General features: G+C 45.4%; 1 protein-coding gene across 2 annotated transcripts in view; it reads right to left on the bottom strand.

Annotated features, from left to right (window-relative positions):
- TFCP2L1 (transcription factor CP2 like 1) overlaps nt 1–14,534 on the bottom strand; it is a 38,528-nt gene extending 23,994 nt beyond the window's left edge. For both annotated transcript variants that reach the window (XM_062004938.1, XM_062004940.1), the window contains exons 1-2: nt 14,399–14,534; nt 10,273–10,424 (exon numbers count right to left, since the gene is read on the bottom strand). In XM_062004938.1, coding sequence (XP_061860922.1) covers nt 10,273–10,424; nt 14,399–14,460 — 214 coding nt within the window. In that variant the 5' untranslated portion in view covers nt 14,461–14,534. The remainder of the gene's footprint in view (nt 1–10,272; nt 10,425–14,398) is intronic.
- Between the last annotated feature and the right edge of the window lie 598 nt (nt 14,535–15,132).

Genomic DNA, 15,132 nt, shown 5'->3' with positions numbered 1-15,132 from the left:
CATCTCTCCAACGTGGCTGAGGCCAAAGCAGCCTCCTGCCTGTCTGCCCATAGCACCCAGTGCTCCCTTCACACAGAGCTTGCCACAACCCTTCTTCCCTACCTCAGGCAGAGAACAGAACGGTAATAAATATTTAGAGAGCCACAGTAAATTCCTGAGATGCAATTTGTCTCCCAGCTTCACTGAAAGCTTCAGGGACACCAATAAAAACCTGGGTGGGTGATGATACACTGTAATTTGTATTTTGAACAGACATTCCCTGAGCAACAGCAAATTTATGCAATCTCCTCCTAGGCTAGAGTTTGAGCAACTCTGCTTTATAAACAAGAGTAGTATCCAGCAAAGTAGTAACCACCCAGGTCCAGAGAGTTCCTGCTTGGTGATTCATAAAGCAACTGCATCTACCTTAAAGTGGGTTTATAGACTGTTTACTTTCTAAACTTTTATTGTCTTTGGTAATTAATGAACATTCAATGCAAGCATGATCCTTTTGTTTGGGGACAGAAGAACTTCAAGTCAACAATTTTCCACAGATAAATAATTCAGTTCAACATGGGAACACTTTCACACGTAGGTCTGAGCTTTAACAGCTTAACTGATTTCCTATTGCTGGAATTCAGCCAGCCATTAGGAATTAGAAGATATTATCATTATTTCAAGCTCAAACATTTTGTTCAGATATCACTTGCTACAAAACCACAATGTTCCCCTTGCTTTTCTGTGTTTTGGTGTTAGGCTTCAAGGGCCACTTGAAAGGGCCCTACACATTTTGTGGTTTTCTGCACCACGCACTGATACAACACAATAATTGCCAACTAGGATGCTGATGTTCCATACCAACATGACTCAGGCCTTACTTAATCTAGCCAAGTAGTCTGCTTGCCTTTCCAGCAATTAATTAAACCCTAACCTTAGACTAAGCAATATCCCCAAGAAAAGTCTGTGGAAAGAAAAAAAAACTCTGCAAGACTTCTTTCTGAGAATGGATTCACACAGCACTAGACAGAACCAGCTTGGAAACTGTCTGATTATTAAGCCAAGCTGGCCAATAAAAATTCCATTTAGTAACTTTATATGGACATCCTAAATAGTGCACAGATAAAGGCTAAAGAATGCTGACAGTCAAATGCAGGACGAAGGAGAAGGGGGAGGAAAAAGAAAGCATTTATCCTCCCAAAGCGAAGCACGTCTAGCAGGCAGGAGGAGCACCTTGGAAAGAGACAAATGCAACTATTCAGGGCATCAGGCACACACAAAGATTTTTATGGCAAGAAAGATTAATGAACCTCCAGGATAAACAGGGAAGAGTGACAGAGCTGCCATCTGAGCTTGCACGCTCAATGGTCTACACCGTTTTAGCCAGACAAAAGCAAAAATAAAGCTTAGCCTGAGACCTGCAGAAGCATCCTGTGTGTGGACACTCTGGAAGACAATGAGCAAGGGCTGAATCCTCTGTTCCCAGGGCACAAATGGCAGTGGATATTCTGCAGTTGCTTACTGCAGCCTCATTTGACAAGATGCTGCGGGAGATGTTTATCCAGTGGATATTATGTATTCACCAGCTACACAATAGGCCACCCTGAAAGCTCCCACTATGCTGGAAACATGGAAATCCTGCAAAGGAGGACCAACTGTGGGCCAAAAAATGCAAAATGAACACAAGAGACGTCCTGACACTGTAGGCTCATCTTGCTATACATCTCATCTTCAACGTAGCACCCAGTTCTGAGCTGAATACAGACAGCCTTTCCCTGACCATAGCTTTCCAGTTTCAGTATCCAGATGGTATCCATATGAAGCTGCCCAGTCATGACCAATGCTCACAAACTCCTCTTTAGTGTGGTCTCCTTCCAAACTTGCTTATACTGTGGCAATAAGAACAATTCACACATGCTTTAGTATTTCTTGTCTTGCCATTCACCTGCCTCCTGCCTGTTTCCCTGCTCCACTGCATTTTGGTAAGCAACATTGAGAATACTTGCTCTAACTGCTACTATCATCAGGGTTGCAAGATTACAGGATCACAGCAGATCAATTCTACTACCACACCATGGAGCTTCATTGTCATCGTGTCTCTTCATATGTTTTTCCTCCTTTTACAATCTGCCCCAAACTCCACAGGGTTTCTTTGCCCTGTTCTTTCTCTTTCCCTACCTCTTTCTTGTGGGAAAGCCAAACACATGCCTCAGAGCCAAGTTTGCTTGAAGAACATTTTAGGGCTCATTTACTATATGAAGTGAGCAATAGCTGAGCTCTACCCTTCCCAGACTTCTGAAGATGATCTGTTTTACAGTGGTGAGACTTCATAGCTAACAGGCACTTACAGAAACACTCCTCATTTACAGTGGTTTCCACTCAAACGAGTGGGATGTACATTGAATTCCTCTAAGACAGCAGTTTAACTTTGAATCAAGGACACAAAAACAGCCAGAAGATACAGCAACACTCCCAGTTGATAAGTTCACTGTGTGCACTCAGGCTTCTATTGCATAGATTGCATTCACTTTGTTGGACCTCACATAATCTAACTCATGGTATGAACCTTTATAGCAAAATACAATCAATACAAATTAATCAGTGAAGAAATTACAAACTTCTGATGGAAAGATGAAAAAAAATACCTGCCCTATAAAAGCAATTTCTTCCTGTATTTCCACTTCTTCAGTATGTACTTGAAACACCCAAGACTATCTTTGTCACATCTGTCCAGGTCAGAAAACCCCAGGCCCCTCTGTGTGAGTAAAAAATACAGGCTTTTTCTGGTTTCAACTTGTCCTAAACCAATTTGGACAACAGGTTTTATAGCTCTGTAAGAGTAGCTTTGTGTGTAATATTTACTTGAGTTTCAGATAACTAAGAATGGTCTTGGGTGAGGGTGCTGAAGAGGGATGAAGAAGAGCTGAGTGCACCTCCTGACCTCACCCAGCAGCTCCCTCAGATGCCCCCAGGTAAGTTGCTTCCTTCATCACGTTTCTGCACTAAGAAACTGGGAGAAAGGAAGTCCCACTCCCACTCATGGCTACTCAGTGCCTTCTACAAAGCAGGGGAGGAAATAATATGATTAGCAACTGTCCCATCAGAGCAGACTGTACTTTCGATACCAATCACAAATGTGGCACTGAGCTAGGACAAGAATCCCACTGCTCAAGTACTTGCTGCCTAGTTTGAGGAATACATAAATGCTTGGCAGAAAATGGGGGGAAAAAAAGTGGCTTTCTCCAGTCTCCTTAGGAAAAATAGTATCATGTATTACTCCTATACAAACAGCTAATCATGTCAAAACTACAGTATTTACCAAGCTTCTTGTTGCTACCTAAAACGTGATCTTTCAGGACACTGCAAATTAGAGCAAGCTAATTGGAAAAATTCAACATCATCTCATATCACTAGGCACATTGATACAAACATCAAATGCTGTCAAATCATGGGCAAAAATGTCACTATTTTAGTGATGGGAATCTCAGAGTAGACACCGTTAATGGGGGGAAATAAAAAAATGACATGGAAGATAAGGAAAATATCCTACAGACTTTCTTTTACTTCTCACTGTACTCAGAGGAACTTCTGAGCACTGCCTTCCTTCACAGATACTGAAGATTTATAGAAGTGGGAGAACAAAATGCAGTTTAGGGGCTTCCAGCAGGAGTTGTGCACAGGCTACAATCCAGCAAGTTCACAATCCCGTTTGACTTTCATCCAGATAAAGAAGAAAGGAATACAGAAAGAAAGGCCAACCAGAAGAAAGGATTACAGAAAGAACAGAAAACAGCCTCTTGGTTAAAAGACAACTGAGATTCTAGCTTCCTAGGGACAACAGAAGTCAGATGCTCTACTTATGCAGAGGTGCCCTGTCATCTGAAGCAAGATTCATAGTGACCTTAGGGATGGTGTGGTTTGGAAACAGGGTTGTTTATCCTGGGCTGCCAAGTGAAGACAGAGCTGCCAAACATATGGGGAAATTGCTGCTAGCACAATTAATGGCTTCAGCTGAGACACCAGAACCTATTCAGAGCTGCCTTCCAAGTCAGGCAGCAGACATTCCTTCTCCAGTGATGAAGAGGTGCACCACAAGAACCAAAACCATCAAGTAGCCAGTCTCAGAAATGGAAGAGACAAACTAGCTTCAGTAGCCATTTTTTAAAGCCCTCCAAACCCAGAGACAAGAATGGTGAGGGCCAAGGAGAAGCACGGCACCCCACAATGATCAGGGATGAAGGATGCACAGGTTGGCAGCCGCCAGGAAGCACCTGACAGTCACAACCACACAAAGTCATTTGCTGTGCCTGTGATCTCTGGTGAAGGTGGCGTGCACATTCACGTGTGAGAGGCCACGAGCAGCAGAGCTCCCTGAAATGCCCAAGGCCTGCTCCTTTGTGGCAGTAATTGTGAGGAAAAGAGGCGGTTCATAGCATATGGGACAAAGCAGAAATATCCCCATAAACGGGGCTATAAATAAAGCGAAAGCACACCCAGGCAGAGCTGGTCACTCAGCCTTCGCTACACTTCATTTAGGCAAATAAAGAATTGTTCCAGGAAAACTACAACATTCAGGCAGTTGTGACCTCATAAAAACTCAATTGCATACAAGTTAACGTCAATACAAAACAGCTTTCTTCGTTTACTGTAAATCCCAGTGTTTAAAAACAGCTTCTCTGGGCGGCAGAAGATTAGACAACCAATTCTGGACTTCAGACTTTTTAAAGGAGGCAAAGGTTTGCCCTCTAAGTTACTTCATCTCCAACCCAAGCAATTAGCAACTGGCTCCAAGGTGTCCTCTTGAGCTGCTCATTGCCCGGTGTTTTCTGCACCTTTCTTTGAAGGAGAAACCTCGACACATCTGCAGTGAGTTGAGTCAGGGCAACACCCAGCAGACTTTAAACACAGCACAGCTCAAAAAGAACCAGTTTATGCACACATGCTTGAACCTCGATACACCTCTTGCACCCAAGGGCTGAAATTCGGGGTTTTCATTTAGGTGTGACCCAGATTCAAACATCTTCAGCTTCATGAGGCATTTGTTGCTAGTGCACCTCTACAGCAACATTCCCAATACCACCTCAGCTGTTAGTGGTTTTCTCTTATGGTTAGGGTTTTTGGCTTGTTTGTTTTCTGAACTGTCTAGGACTGGCAATAAAGATGACTCCTGGAAGACACTCTGAAGCAGAAATGGCCAACGTTCCTAACCCTAACCAGCTGTATACTAAAATCCTCAGATGGCCAAGAACCACAAGTCACATACCACAGATCTGGAGAGCTGAACAGAGCCCAGGAAAACATTACAGGCAGGTGACAGCCAGTTACTCCCAAGTACCACCAAGGGACAGGGCCGGATTAGTCACACAGGCTGCTCTCAGTGACCCTCTGCCAACCACCTTAACCGCATTCTACTTGGAGCAATTTAGATGAGTGGCTTGGAGCCAACCCAATGCTGCTCATGAAACAAAATCATGACTTGAACAGCTCACAGCCTACATGTGGTTCTGGCACTACAAGCTGGTTCCCTTGAGCAATGACTTTCAGGTTTTTGTGTTCTTTGGCTCTTTGTTTTGTTTTTTAAAGGAATGGTTTTATTTCCTCGCATTTATTAGCATTCAGATACCCTTTGCAGTGTTTGTTTCCTCTGCATTCCTCCTGGTGCAATTTCTGGAACCACCTTCATTGCTCCCATTTCTGCCCAAGTTTGAAACTAGTTTTGACCAGCCATGGTCAAACCACACCCCATATGACTGTAGACCACGGAATATGCAACTGCATCAAGCCTTCTTGCTAAAGCAGTGGTTTGTAATATGGTTACTGGTTGATTGTTTGTCTGAAAGTCCCTACCCACAAGAGACGCTGAAATAGTGCTAAAAGGAGGGCTAGTTCCAAAAACCTTAGGTGACACGCTGCAGATTTTTGGATAGTGGAGCTCTCTTGACAGATGCAATCCCTGACCAAAGGAATAATGTCAGCACCAGCTCCTAATGTGAGGACAGCACCTTTGCCAGTTTCATGGGTTAAAGGTGGAGTGTTGTTAAGACACCATAGCAATACGCCTTACACTTTGATGAGTAATCTTCCTGAGGTCCAGTAAAGATGTCTCAGTATAGGAACTGCCCTAAGGATTAGCAAACTAAGATCGTGTTCAATTTGGGCTAGCAGGCCTCTGGCTCCAGCTTCCCAAGGAATGTGGGAAGGCAGGGGGGAAAGAGATCAGGAAAGACAAGTGTAATGAGTCAGTGTTTGGAAACTAAGCTAAAGACTCGACTCTAGTTACTTCATTTACAGGCTGGTGGTAGAGCTGCAGCCAGCAAGCACTTACAGTTTCAAACCGGAGCAGACAGCTTGGGAGTTTGCCACTGCTGAGTGTCCCCAAGTCAACTTAACACAACAGCTAAGCTCACCCTCTTAATGCTCCTTCAGAAATGATTCCTGTGCCCTTGCTGAAGACACTGGTCTCCAGCTCAGGGATCCTCTCAGCTTCCTTCTTCACCTTTGTGGAGAGTCCAGTCCCAAGACCTCTTACTCCTCCAAAGCCACTAACCATCTCTCTAGGTCTATATTGCAAGAAGGCTCATGAAAAATCATTGTGCTCTACAATCCTGGGGCCCTCTCCCATTCCTCTCCTGTTTATGTACAAACACAGTCATTGGACAGCCACACTGTCAAGCCCATATGAAACCCTTACGTATCTCACCTCAATCTCTCCCCCTCCTCTTATCTTTGTTATGCAAATTGGCCTTCCATTTACTACTCAGTTCTTTCAGCTTTCCCCACTCCAAAGCTCTGCCAGGTTTGACCTTCTTCTATGCAGCTCTCCTGAGCCAGTCGACTCACTAGCCACCATCGAACCTATCATGTGTGAACTAAGTGTTTGAGGGCAGGGAGAAGAGCTGCTTCATGGTGACAAAAGGTCACTTAGTGAGTAGTGAAAAGCTCAAGTCAGGAAGGAACATTTGGACAACCAGGGGCAACAGTCACCTAGCAAGGAAAAAACTCCAAACCCAGTCCTCACAATTTGAGTAAGTAACCACACTGGATGTGAAGTGCTTTTCTGGAGCTGGGACAGCCACCACATCTTTGTATCTGCCTTACTAGGAACCAGACATGTCTGTGCTAGTGACAGCATCAGTCAGGGACATGCACTAACAAAGTTACCCATTTGCTAAAGTAATCCATCACAAAACCCAAGCATAAAAGGAAGAAGCAAAGTTTTATGTAAGTGTTTGGTCAGACTACGATAAGCATAGAAGGAGGATAAGGTGCAAGAGGTGTCCCTTTGCTTACAGTCAGCATAAAGTGATAAGGTGTAGGCAATGGTCTAAAGTGCTTCACTGCAGGGTCATAGTGCCCTGGAGTCAGAGCTCTTCTGCTATGCCTTGAGCATTAGCTCCAGAGACCTGGGATGCCTCCAGGTCTCTTTCCTCTGGTCCACACAACATAATTCTATCAATTAGACTAATCTTCTGTCGGGGCCTTTACCTTGCACTTGCTCTAGGCTCAGGCAGGACAATTGAGACCAGTGTGGTAGTGCCCAAATGGGATCCCCCAGCTTGTGTTGAGCACAAAAAGTTGCAGCACGCTCTTCTGGTTTTGGAGAAGGGACAAGAAAGTACCTATACAACAGGTATCTGCTTGGAAATTACATAGTTCAAGAATAAAAAGTGGTTCCCACAGAGAAGCGTTGCTGAAAGAAGAAAATCTGACTTGAGCACTTGAATTTTTGCTTTTCAACAGACATACCTCCTATTTTTTATTCCAGAAGGTCAATGTACAAGGAGCATGCTTTTCACACATGAATACTCATGAATACTCTTTTATGTAGAAGTTACTAAACATAAATCTAAGTGAAATGGGAGGATAACTGCCAATTCAAACTGATTCTTTGTCCTGGAATTGTAAAATAAACTCTTATCTTTTTAACCCCAGGCAACATCCTCACCTATATCTCACCAACAGGAGTTTGACTCTCCAGCTCTGACCACAGCTGTTTGAAAGGTGTGTCCAGCATCCTCTTCTTCCTGCATCCACAGTTGCCTTCTGTGAAGCCACAAGCCTCTTGCATCAGCTCATATCCACGTGGGAGCAGATACCACTCCCTTCTTCCTAACTAGCATAGGCAAGGAATTTTAGCTTAAGGGACTTAGTATCAAGGTAGACTACACATCAGGTGAATTTAGTCAAGGCCTGCCCTTGCTACTGGGAAGGGTCAACGCCGAGGGGAAGAGTGCAGCCAATGGTGTGGATTCAGAAGTAGCCTACTGGTGTGGAGCAGAAAGGATTTTAAAGTAGGTGTATTGCAAGATCAAGGAAAAAAATCCTTTTACATACAGAGTGCCTTGAATTTCAAGAGGTTTTCCAAGGAATCCAGAGCATCTCTGCTTAAAGAGGAAGATTAATTGCTTGACAGCTCAAATGAACAAGGTGAGGATGCTACTGAGAAGGTAGCAAGAAAATGTGACGCTCCTGTCAAGAATAGAAAGCAGTGAGCCACTCAGCTCTCAGGAGACGTACTACCTTTTAACACTAATCACCCCAAAGATCCTCTAGGAAAAGGTACTGTTTCCATCCACTGTGGCAAACCAACAGCACTAAGGAGTGATCACTTCTTCCCTCAGCCCCTTCTCAACTGCCACACTACTCCTGCCAGCCTCATCCCTGCTTTGTTCCTCCAAGCCTGTCCAGCATCGTGCTCTCCAGGGTGTATTCTGCAAGGACACATTTCACCTTCCCTCTTAAGAGAGACAGATGCAAAAGATATCCATGAACTGGTGGTCTGCCAATGAAACAAGTCAGTACTGTGTCAAGATGGGCCAGGGCACAACTCTGTGACAGTAAGCAGGAGAAAGCCTAACACATCATGGTCTATCTGCAAAGCCAGTCGTAGCCTTACTTTGCCTAGGAAGGTTTAGACTGTTCTAGTTAGTTTTTTAAAACTCATGGTATTGTGTAGAGCTGTCTAACTTTTGCTCTACAAAGGTAAAAAAAGCAGACACTGCCTCATGCATGTTAAAATAATGTGGCTGTCAACTTCTCACAACAAAAATCTTTTACTCTGAAACGGGACAAAATTGTGTTTCACTGGAAGACTCATCTCCATCTCACTCTTGAGATGCCCCATATCACCTCCTAGGGTCTTGCTGTATTTGGATGGATTAACTGGGAAGAGAATAACAAATCTCACACATCTTTTGATCCTGGGAGACAGCACAGTGTCAGCTTATACAACAGGAAACATCTGGCTCCTTGGTGAGAGCCTGTAGCACCTGGCTGATCTTTTTTGAGGGGGAGGAGTCCATGGGTCTACCACTAAGCAACAAGGATCCAACAGTCAGATGCACCTGAGGTCAGGGTCCAAGGGAGGTCAGGGCTTTGCTTTGTACAAGTATTGAGAGAAACCTATGCAGAAGGGCAGACAAATGAACTTCATGCAAAATGCACAAAGCTCAGAGAGCTGGAACAGTGATCTGAAGCAGGAGAGGATCTAAGCAACAGTGCAGACAGCCTCCAGGTTGATGTTAGGCTAAAACCCACATTTACAACCTGGCAGAAAGTAAGTGTAGTAAGTTTTAGCATAATCTGTGCCTGAAGGTCTGATCCTCCTGGGATCCACATGCAGGAGGTTCTACAAAGCGACAGCCAAACTCCAGCTACAGATGTGTCTGCATAAGTTCTGCCAAAGGGAAAGAAAAAAGTCTAGAGAAACACCATGTGTTTATCCAGTAGTAAAAAACAACCTATGAGGTCAGTTACAGAAGACCTTGCTGCACTGAATCCCAACAACTTGTCAAGTCAGGGACTGAGCAGAACCACATCACACAGCCAAGTGGGAGTGACGTCCCGCAGCCCAGACCACTGAAGAGCCCTTGGATATCTGCTAACTCACCCTCTGGCAATGCTTTCCAGCAGCACTTGGGGACTTTCAATATCAAAAACTTTCCCCAACCCAAAGTTTGCCAATCTACTTAATTAATCTAGCCTTTTAAGATGAAGGTAGGAGGCTTCTGTTTAAGTTATCTGAGGTCAAGCCAGGACCTGGCCACAGGAAACCATGCATGCTATAATACTGCTTTAACTGTCACATCAGTGGTACTTCATTGTTTTATCAGTTGCCAATCTGGTATAGAAATGTGAAAATTTAAACACTCCTTCTTTCCTTCACACCCCTCCCCATCTCTAGCCATCTTTTTCCCATCCCACTGCCCTCCCTGTAAGGCATAACTATGGGATTAAATCTCTCTCATCAATTGTTCCTAGGAAATACGCCCTCCTTCAGTGTAGCACAAAGCCTACCTTGGTTGAGATAGGTCAGGGTTTCCTCATGCAGTTTCACAGCAGGTGATGTGGCTGTGCAGAGGACATACTGAAAGGGTGGCAGCTTGGCATCATTCTCAGGAGATAGCTGCGGTTCCTCCTGCTTGAAGATCGGCAGCGCAAGGACATCTCTGCAACACAGTTCACACATTCAGCCACAAAGACTTTATGGAATACCCTAGCTTCAACCTGCTCTTGATTCTCATCCTCTGAGATAATGGAGATAGCCACTGAAAAAACACCGAGTTATGATGGAATTTGGCCCGTGCCATGTAACAAGGCTACTTCTACCTTTAGGATGTCAGAACTAGATGCAAAAGGACATAGCATTAGCAACACAGAATACTTTTGAGAATTAGCTTATGTTTTTAAAACATAAATCAGATTTACTCTTCATTTCAGCACTCTCCCCAGTGAGGAAAGAAAATTAACAAATATATATTCTCTATCCTTGTGAAAGCACACCTGTTTAAGAGTTCTTGAGTTCTCAGACGGAAGCTTTGGGGGGAAAAAGGTCCCTTTATTTTGACAGCTGAATGTCAGATTAGCAAAATGTCTCCATGTAGCAGCCATAGGTGAGGAGAAGACACAGCTTGGATATAAAAAGCAGAAATTCAGGTGACTATAGCATAAACTGCTGGGATAACTGACTCATAACATCTCATTACACTATAATAAATCTGGTCCCAAGGTACTCAGGAGCAGCTTCACTGGGACCTGCACATAGTCCCAGTTCTTGCACCTTTCCAAGATGTCCACGCTGACCTGCCTGCTCATTTAGTGTCACACTGATCCGAGACCACGCTAATCTCTGAGCAGAACAGGTATTAGCGAGGCTGAGAGCACAATCAGAATGATTAGAACAAAATGAGATGTCAGGAATAAGCACCTTTATCTAATCATGCCTGAGACTGAAGAACCACAACAACTTCCCCATGTCACTAACTTTCTGGTCATTGTGCCTGCCTACTTAAAACATTTCCTTCCAAATTAGGAGGATTACATTGAACACAGAGACAGTTCAGAATAAACAGCGATTCTTTTTTTCTCCTCTATTTCATCCAGGTATGTGAAGACTTGAGATTCCCATTATAGAGGCTGCAGTTCTGCTCCTTTCAGTAATCTCATACACAAAAAGCTTTAAGAAAAAAACCTGTTGAGAAACATTCCAGTCTCTACAGGCAAGCTCCCCACGGAAAGGGCATTAAGAATTCTTTTCCTTGCCTATTCAGTTAATGATCCACCCTGTGCTCACTCACAGCACCCACAACCTTGAAGGCTACCCAGGTCATGAGTGAAATGGTACAGCAGTTTACAGCAAGCTTCAAACACAGGTACTGCTATTTATGGTAAAATAAAGCCAGAGAGCACAAACTGTGCCATTTCAGATATAGACATGAGAAAAGAAACATCCATCCCTGTTTCCGTTCTCTCTTCCAACCCCACCCCCTCCATATTATCACCAACTCGAAGGCATCCAGCCACATTTGCTTACTGGCATTACTGACATAATCACAGCTCTTGCCTAACTGCAGCCATAGAGAGAGGGGTTTTTTTCCTTAGTGATGATGATTTACTACAGCAATGAAGTGACAGAAATGCCTACAATAGGTTTCTAAAATAGACAGCATTGCTCCACACACATGTAGGATCTGATACTGCTGCACAGAGTCATCTCACTCACCCCAGATGCCAACATTTGCTCTTAACACACCCATCTGCACAACACCATTGCAACATGTGCTGCCCTGCAGATCAGAGCAGGTCACAAACTCTGAAGCCTGAAAGCTTCTGCAGTTGTGCAGAAAAATAGCACATAAAATCTGTCCCAGGTTTAACAGTTAAGGGTGAGGGACTTATACACCTATTCAGCTGAAGCAGCTGAGAAATTTAGGCAAGGGGAAGTCAAAGCTCAAATATCCTATTTCACACCAGGCTCTTCACACCCCTACACTTGCTGAACAGCTGTCTGATCACTGAAGAGTGTAAGCAGGGAGGAATCCACAATATGGTTTCTGGAAAGCTTCTCCATATTAATGCATTGATAAAGACACACAAGGTAATCATTTTTATTCCTACAGCATCTGAACTAATGGCCAGTAGTATCCATGGCTTTAGGTCAAGCCCTTCAAAACATTTCACCTTATCAAAAGCATTCAGAACTTCAAAGGATGTGGGCAAGAGATCAAGGCTTAAAAGAATTTCTATGGGTATATGAGCCATCCCAATACTTGTTCAACTACCCCAAGTCCAGTTGCAAATCAAGTTCTGGGAAGAGCAGGCTTTTACAAGAGTTCCTATCCTTTAATTGGAAAAAAAATGGAGGTGAGGGGAAGAAGTCTTAAAGCTCTCCCAAGTTTCACCTGTATGCTATAAAGTTCTGGTCTTAACCACTGAGGTACAGAATTTACAGAAGCAGAATCTACACAGATATCTCACAGCCACAAAGCCTTTGATGTCTGCAAAGTATAACTGATACAAACTTTTCCTACAAGCTACTTAAGGATGGTACTACTTCAGCTTCCTTGCTACAAGTAGGCATGGAAAGCCTTGAGAAGGGCACAAGCTCAGCAGAAAAAAAACCCTCTAGAAACACATGTCCTGACATGTTCCCACAGAGAGTGACCTGGCCAGAATTAGAGGTCCCTACAAAAAAACAAGGGGGTTATTCAAATGACCTTCCCTGAAACATCTGAGGCCATTGCTCCCATAAAACTGGTTTTAGGGCTTTTTGTCCCAGATAAAAAACACCACTCTCACCACAGCAGACACTCACTACAGCTGAAGTCTGCTCCTAAACCACTAACAGGTTACCTTCATGTTAGCAGCCTTCCTACCAGATTAGATATCCTTCATCCCTCTAGCCAGCAAAAATAACCTAATGTGTTTTCTGGCCAATTAAGAGGAATTTGAATTGTGGGCTCAAGTCTGACACAGATTTGATGGAGTTAACAGAACAACCCAGGCACCATAAATGCTCTCTATAGTGGAGACAGTACTCACAAGTACCAAGCTGATGCTGTTACTACCATTCTCACTGTCCTAAACTGACCAGGTTTGTAAGCACAAAGCAAGAGATAACAAGACCCTGCTACATACACATTGTTAGATTTACTGGGATAAAGGCATGAGGTGAAGAGCTCTGTGCAAAAAAAAAAGTGGAGAAGCTGCCAGAAAGCAAAACTCTCACAGTGTTTTATCATTTGATAAGGGGAAATTGTTATTCAGTCCAACAAAAAGAGAGATGCTTTGTAAATACACTGATAGGGAGCTGGAATAGTTCAGATCACACACCTCCTTGAAAGGGAGGTACTATCTGTGTTCAAAGTGCTTCACCAGCCAAACTCGATGTTCTCACAACAGTGGTTATTTGGGGGTACATTTTGAAAGCAAGGCTCTTGAGATACAGCCAGCTTCTCCACTGCTGCAATTTAGCAAAAATCACTCTTCAGCAGGAATTGACACCAGCTGAGATCTCAGCTTTACATATCCAGAGGGAAAAAAACCCCCAGTTTATAAGCACTCAGCAGAAAGGAAACTCCCAAAGTTGTCTGCTTTGTTGTCTTTTGGAGGAGGAAATACGAGTTTGCACTACACATGTTACAGACTATTGTTTAGCAGCCCTTGTGCTTAAATTAGGCACATTTAATTAAACGCAACTGTGTGAAGGCAGGAAAAAGCTGGTTCAGACAAGTTCAGAAAGTTAAATTCTAAGCTTTTTACCCATCGTCCCAAAAAGAAGAAAGCTCATCCTAAGAAAATTAGTCTGCTGACAGACGTTTCCCACAGCCTTTGAGCTGTCACACCTTTTCCCTTTGAACCGCTCGCCCTGAGCCCTCGAGAGGGAACCCGGCAAAAGCAAGACGAGGAAAAACGCAGAGCTGTCTAACCGGGCGCTAAAATAACATTCAAAATAAACAAATAGGGAAAAAAACCTAAAGCAAAGAGAACTCTCTCTGTCCGAAGGGGCTGTCAGCTCTGACCCCGTGCGGCACCGAGCCCTCGGGTCGCGCCCAGCCTCGGGCACGACTGCGGCCGCTCTCAGCCGGAGAACGGTCCAACCCCCTTCCCCCCGGGGCTCAGGCTGCCCGGCGGCCCGACTCACCGCAGGTAGCTGCCGGTGGAGTGCTGGTTGTAGTGCTCCGGCTGCGTGTGCCAAAACAGCATCTTGGGTGCGGGCGGGCGGCAGCGGAGGCACGGGGAACCGGGGCGACACGAGGGGGAGGCCGGGCTGCCCACCCCGAGCGGCCCGCGCGGCTGCGGCCGAACTGGAGCCGCGGCCCCGCCGGCTCCCGCGGCTTTTATGGCTCAGCCCCGCGGCCGCGGGTTGGCCGCGCCGGGGCTCCGCGGCCGGCCGAGCCCTCCCCCGGCCCGCCCCGCCCCGCCAACCCCCCGGCCCGGGCGCGCGGGGGCCGGGGCAGCCCCGCGGAGGAGGGCCGAGCCCGGGGGATGGCCGTGGGCGGTGCGGCAGAGGGATGCGCCCGGGAACCGCGCCGCGGGCAGCGTGGGCGGAGCGCAGCCCCGGGCCGGGGGACCCCCAGGAGCGGCCGAGCCGTGCTGGCACCTGGGCTTCCACCTCCACATCGCCCACGTTTGTCAGAAGCGGTTTTTGAGAGCCTCCTCCCGCTAGCCGCGGGGATGTGCCGGCAGCTCCGGCTGGCTGCAGCGAGGCCGAGCATGGAATCGCTGCTCAGGTTCCTCTAAAGTCTCTTTTAAAGTAAAGGGCAGCTGATTGTTTGACCTCCGTATTGTCTGTCTGTGCTCCGTGTTAATAGAGGAAATGCCCCCAGGTTGCACCAGAAGAGGTTTAGGTGGGATATTAGGAGGAACTTTGTCACT

Source organism: Colius striatus, chromosome 11 (assembly GCF_028858725.1).
Source record: "Colius striatus isolate bColStr4 chromosome 11, bColStr4.1.hap1, whole genome shotgun sequence".
Taxonomy (NCBI): domain Eukaryota; kingdom Metazoa; phylum Chordata; class Aves; order Coliiformes; family Coliidae; genus Colius; species Colius striatus.
The sequence above is the reverse complement of the archived record's forward strand: the minus strand, read 5'-3'. Positions and strand labels throughout refer to the sequence as shown.